The sequence below is a fragment of the Oncorhynchus mykiss genome, chromosome 21, assembly GCF_057628025.1.
Source record: "Oncorhynchus mykiss isolate SJ-2025 chromosome 21, ASM5762802v1, whole genome shotgun sequence".
NCBI classification, from domain to species: domain Eukaryota; kingdom Metazoa; phylum Chordata; class Actinopteri; order Salmoniformes; family Salmonidae; genus Oncorhynchus; species Oncorhynchus mykiss.
Window position 1 is genome coordinate 17,164,001 of NC_143042.1, and position 6,000 is coordinate 17,170,000.

Sequence of the window (6,000 nt, forward strand, 5' to 3'; positions counted from 1 at the left end):
TCCCATCCTGCTTTAGAAGCTGCAGGAATGCAGCCAACTAACCCAGAGAGACCAGAGCTGTGTGTGTGCTGGCGTTGTTGCTCGCCAAGCCAGGTCTCAGTAGCAGGAATTGATTGTTTTAGTGGTCGGTGGGTGGGTTCTATTATGTTTAATTTCAAACAAAAACAATATTGACTGGTGCCTCATCCCTGTGCCCCCTCGATATCGACCAAACCTATTGCCCAGAGCCTACAGCTAAACGTAAACTGAAAACCGTCACACAGAGATAGGAACGAGTCTTCGATTCCATTCTTTTGTTTTATTTTTCTGGTTTCCTCACAGAGAAAACACTAGACACTTGTATTTAAGCACCATATGAAAACAGTAAATGTCATGATCATGTATCAAGAGTGAATTCTGGAATATTCTGCGAGAATTGTTCACACTGAACCCTATGTACTGAAAGTGGAGAATGAGTCAAACAATACACATGAGCACCATGACACACCTGCATGACATTCATTATTGCCTCCCAAATTGCAGAATAGAGGCGATGATAAAGCATGCTTTCAGGTTTTATTTTTGTAACTTTTATTTTTCTAGGAAATACAGTAGCACAATCAATAAATACTTAAAATATTGATTAAAATAAGATTCACGTCGATCCAATGAAAACCCCTGGCCGAACATCTAATATGCTCTTGGAAATGTAATTCCTTCTTTTAGTAGTAGCTGGATGTTAGATGCAGCCTGTCTGTCTGTCTAACCAAGGTCTAGTTCTGAGGTGTGAGCAGCGACTTGCTCAAGGGCATTTTCTATCGAAGGAAAATGCAGTGATGAAGTATTGAGGTGTCGCACAAAAGTGATGCGTAGTGGGAGGAACATCCAGGATTAAGAAGTTCAGAAAATCTATTACTTTTAACCTCTTAGCAGGAGGCAGAGCGAGACAGTGTGAGAGAAACCAACGCAAGATTTGAAGCCTGTATATTGCTTGTGCTTTATCACAAAAAAAAACAACAAAAAAAATCAGAAGAGTGAAAATAAATAATAATCCTCCCTTCTCAGTGTTGGGGAAACAACACTGAAAATAGTTTACCAATTACTTTGCACTGGAAGAAAATAAGCTACACTTATAGCTTACTTAACTTTAGTTATTTTGAAAAATGTGTTAACTACATCCAGACTACGACGTGAAAAATTCTTATATCTAAATCTGAAATGTCAGACTACAAATTGCAAGTTAGATCACCCTGGCCCTATTAAAACAACAAAACACTTTCAAGTAGAGGTTGACCAATTATGAATTTTAAACCCGATACCGATTATTGGAGGACCAAAAAAGCCGATACCGATTTAAAAATCGGCCTATTTTTCAAAATGTATTTGTAATAATGACAATTACAACAATACTGAATGAACATTTATTTTAACTTAATATAATACCTCAATAAAATCAATTTAGCCTCAAGTAAATAATGAAACATGTTCAATTTGGTTTAAATAATGCAAAAACTAAGTGTTGTAGAAGAAAGTAAAAGTGCAATATGTGCTATGTAAGAAAGCTAACGTTTCAGTTCCTTGCTCAGAACATATGAAAGCTGGTGGTTCCTTTTAACATGAGTCTTCAATATTCCCAGGTAATAAGTTTTAGGTTGTAGTTATAGGAATTATAGGACTATTTCCCTCTATACCATTTGTATTTCATTAACCTTTGACTATTAGGTGTTCTTATAGGCACTTTAGTATTGCCAGTGTAACAGTATAGTTTCCGTCCCTCTCATCGCTCCTCCCTGGGCTCGAACCAGCAACACAACGACAACAGCCACCCTCGAAGCAGCGTTACCCATGCAGAGCAAGGGGAACAACTACTAGAAGGCTCAGAGCGAGTGATGTTTGAAACGCTATTAGCGCACGCTAACTAGCCAGCCATTTCACGTCGGTTACACCAGCCTCATCTCGAGAGTTGATAGGCTTGAAGTCATAAACAGCGCAGAGCTGCTGGCAAAACGCACAAAAGTGCTGTTTGAATGAACGCGCCTGCTTCTGCCTACCACCGCTCAGTCAGATACTTGTATGCTCAGTCAGATTATATGCAACGCAGGACACGCTAGATAATATCCAGTAGTAATATCAACCATGTGCAGTTAACTAGTGATTATGATTGATTGTTTTTTATAAGATAAGTTTAATGCTAGCTAGCAAATTACCTTGGCTTACTGCATTCGCGTAACAGGCAGTCTCCTTGTGGAGTGCAACGAGAGAGGCAGGTCGTTATTGCGTTGGACTAGTTAACTGTAAGGTTGCAAGATTGGATCCCCCGAGCTGACAAGGTGAAAATCTGTCGTTCTGCCCCTGAACGAGGCAGTTAACCCACCGTTCCTAGGTCATCATTGAAAATAAGAATGTGTTCTTAACTGAATTGCCTAGTTAAATAAAAAGGTATTACAATTATTATTTTTTAAATAGTAAAAAAATAAAAAATAATTAAATCGGCACCCAAAAACACCGATTTCCGATTGTTATGAAAACTTGAAATCGGCCCTAATTAAAGTCGACCTCTACTTTCAAGTGATAATTAAGTAAGTGAGGTTGAAAAATAAGTTGCAAACTTGACAATTAAAAAAAAATAAAAAAGTAATGTTGTAGTTCGCTACACAGCAAAAAAAGTAATTAACTGAAAACACTACCAATATTTGAATTTAGTTCAACTACGTCCAAGCTACTGAAAAAGGTAGTTAAATGACTAGTTGCACTACATGTAGTTCACGACACCCCAGCACTGCCCCTTCTTATGATTACAGTACAAAAAAAAGAAAATATAGAATATGAACAAACTCAAACATAAATCAGAACAAAAAGTGGACACCGTGTCAGATGCTCATTTCTCAGACATGAGGCAGAGTATGTAAAGCAACAAAGAGCTTGAAATGAGAAGCAAAAAAAAAAAAAGAGTGCCAACTGCCATCCTTCCTGGGTCTCGTTCAGAAGGTTCCGAAACCCTGTTTACCTGAGCTGGTCTGCAGGCAGGGTATACCACTTCGGCTTGAAAACATTTGCACCCGTTTCAGAGATTATGTACATGACCCAGGTCTGAAATCAACCCTTAGCTCCAACTCCTAAGCCCTTTTTGATGAACAACTGTAGCACTAAAGGAACTGGAAGGGTGTAGTAATATGGGAAAAATTCCACCTAGCTTCCTGAGGATTAGATGACTGACTTGGCTCTATAAGCATATTGCTCAACAGCAATCCTTCCAGAAGTACGGGGGCCGTCAAGCCGTGTCTAGTGGTTGGGGCTAAAGACTGACTTCGGACTGGGTGATAGTCTGACTGCCACTGCATGGCAGGTGCACTGCTCTCTATCCCAAACCACATCTGGGATTTGCAGTCCTACTATACATTGTAGCTGTAGTCCGTCAGGTAGTTCTTTAGCCTGTTGGGTAAAGGCAGCTCCTGCACCTGCCTGGTGGCGTTGTTGATGGCGATCCGGGACAGGTGCTGTAGAGAGGGCGTGGCAGTGTACACAGGCTTAGTCAGTAGCAGCTGAACCGTGCCGTTGGGTGGGGCCAGGGACTGCGACGCCCCTGACGACGCACCTTTACTGGTAGTCCTGGACAGCTGCACGTAGTGTTCCACCAGGTGCACCACACTGTCAAACTGCTTGAGCTTGGGCTTGATCAGCACCACCGAGTCTAGTTTAAACTTCCCCTCCTTGTACTCGATGCGCAAGTTAGTTGGGCCGGCGGAGGTCATGGCAGAGATGGTGAACAGGTAGTCCCTCTGGGAGCTGTCTCGCACCAGGAAGGTGCCCTCTGATGCATCCTGGAGAATCTCTTTGGCTTCGTTGGCGGTCAGGCTGCCCCAGTACCAGCCTGTTAGGAGAGAGAAACACACTCACGCATTACCACAAGGAGACAGAACACACAACATTGGGTTATTCAAAGAAAACAAGATCGCTTTATGAGAAAAGACAGTAATCCAAATCAAAATCTCATGCACGAACGCACACAGTCAGAAATTATGAACATGAAACATGAACATAAACCTGAATTTAAGCCTTAACCCTAAAAAAAAAAGCCCTTCATACTGTCTACAGGAATTTTAAAACAAATTGCACTTGGTCTTAGAGAGTGGGTTAATAACATTCTCACAATTTTTATAGTGCTTTTTCAGTGAAATGAATGAGAGGAATCTCTGCAGTTAATGTACACTGCAGCAGCGACTGTCTACCTCCACCCCATATATATATATATATATATATATATATATATATATATATATGGAAAGTTCATTTAGGTCAACATTGGATCAGTTCAAGGGGGCCGAATACTTTCGCAAGGCACTGTGTATATATATATATATATATATATATATATATATATATATATATATATAGTGCCGTGCGAAAGTATTCGGCCCCCTTGAACTTTGCGACCTTTTGCCACATTTCAGGCTTCAAACATAAAGATATAAAACTGTATTTTTTTGTGAAGAATCAAAAACAAGTGGGACACAATCATGAAGTGGAACGACATTTATTGGATATTTCAAACTTTAACAAATCAAAAACAGAAAAATTGGGCGTGCAAAATTATTCAGCCCCTTTACTTTCAGTGTAGCAAACTCTCTCCAGAAGTTCAGTGAGGATCTCTGAATGATCCAATGTTGACCTAAATGACTAATGATGATAAATACAATCCACCTGTGTGTAATCAAGTCTCCGTATAAATGCACCTGCACTGTGATAGACATCCCAAGGAGCACTGTGCAAGCGATTATATTGAAATGGAAGGAGTATCACTCCACTGCAAATCTACCAAGACCTGGCCGTCCCTCTAAACTTTCAGCTCATACAAGGAGAAGACTGATCAGAGATGCAGCCAAGAGGCCCATGATCACTCTGGATGAACTGCAGAGATCTACAGCTGAGGTGGGAGACTCTGTCCATAGGACAACAATCAGTCGTATATTGCACAAATCTGGCCTTTATGGAAGAGTGGCAAGAAGAAAGCCATTTCTTAAAATATCCATAAAAAGTGTCGGTTAAAGTTTGCCACAAGCCACCTGGGAGACACACCAAACATGTGGAAGAAGGTGCTCTGGTCAGATGAAACCAAAATTGAACTTTTTGGCAACAATGCAAAACGTTATGTTTGGCGTAAAAGCAACACAGCTGAACACACATCCCCACTGTCAAACATGGTGGTGGCAGCATCATGGTTTGGGCCTGCTTTTCTTCAGCAGGGACAGGGAAGATGGTTAAAATTGATGGGAAGATGGATGGAGCCAAATACAGGACCATTCTGGAAGAACCTGATGGAGTCTGCAAAAGACCTGAGACTGGGACGGAGATTTGTCTTCCAACAAGACAATGATCCAAAACATAAAGCAAAATCTACAATGCAATGGTTCAAAAATAAACATATCCAGGTGTTAGAATGGCCAAGTCAAAGTCCAGACCTGAATCCAATCAAGAATCTGTGGAAAGAACTGAAAACTGCTGTTCACAAATGCTCTCCATCCAACCTCACTGAGCTCGAGCTGTTTTGCAAGGAGGAATGGGAAAAAATGTCAGTCTCTCGATGTGCAAAACTGATAGAGACATACCCCAAGCGACTTACAGCTGTAATCGCAGCAAAAGGTGGCGCTACAAAGTATTAACTTAAGGGGGCTGAATAATTTTGCACGCCCAATTTTTCAGTTTTTGATTTGTTAAAAAAGTTTGAAATATCCAATAAATGACGTTCCACTTCATGAGTTCATTGTGTCCCACTGGTTGTTGATTCTTCACAAAAAAATACAGTTTTATATCTTTATGTTTGAAGCCTGAAATGTGGCAAAAGGTCGCAAAGTTCAAGGGGGCCGAATACTTTCGCAAGGCACTGTATATATATATATATATCTCTCACACTGCATTCGGAAAGTATTCAGACCCTGTCCCCTTTCCCACATTCTGCTAAGTTACAGCCTTATTTACATAAGTATTTAGACCCTTGGCTACAAGACTCAAAATTGAGCTCAG

At 40.6% G+C, this 6,000-nt stretch overlaps 1 protein-coding gene across 2 annotated transcripts in view; it reads right to left on the reverse strand.

Annotated features, from left to right (window-relative positions):
* Window positions 1–283: 283 nt before the first annotated feature.
* socs2 (suppressor of cytokine signaling 2) overlaps window positions 284–6,000 on the reverse strand; it is an 11,685-nt gene continuing 5,968 nt past the window's right edge. For both annotated transcript variants that reach the window (XM_021577343.3, XM_021577345.3), the window contains exon 3: window positions 284–3,850. In XM_021577343.3, the coding sequence (XP_021433018.1) occupies window positions 3,372–3,850 (479 nt within the window). In that variant the 3' untranslated portion in view covers window positions 284–3,371. The remainder of the gene's footprint in view (window positions 3,851–6,000) is intronic.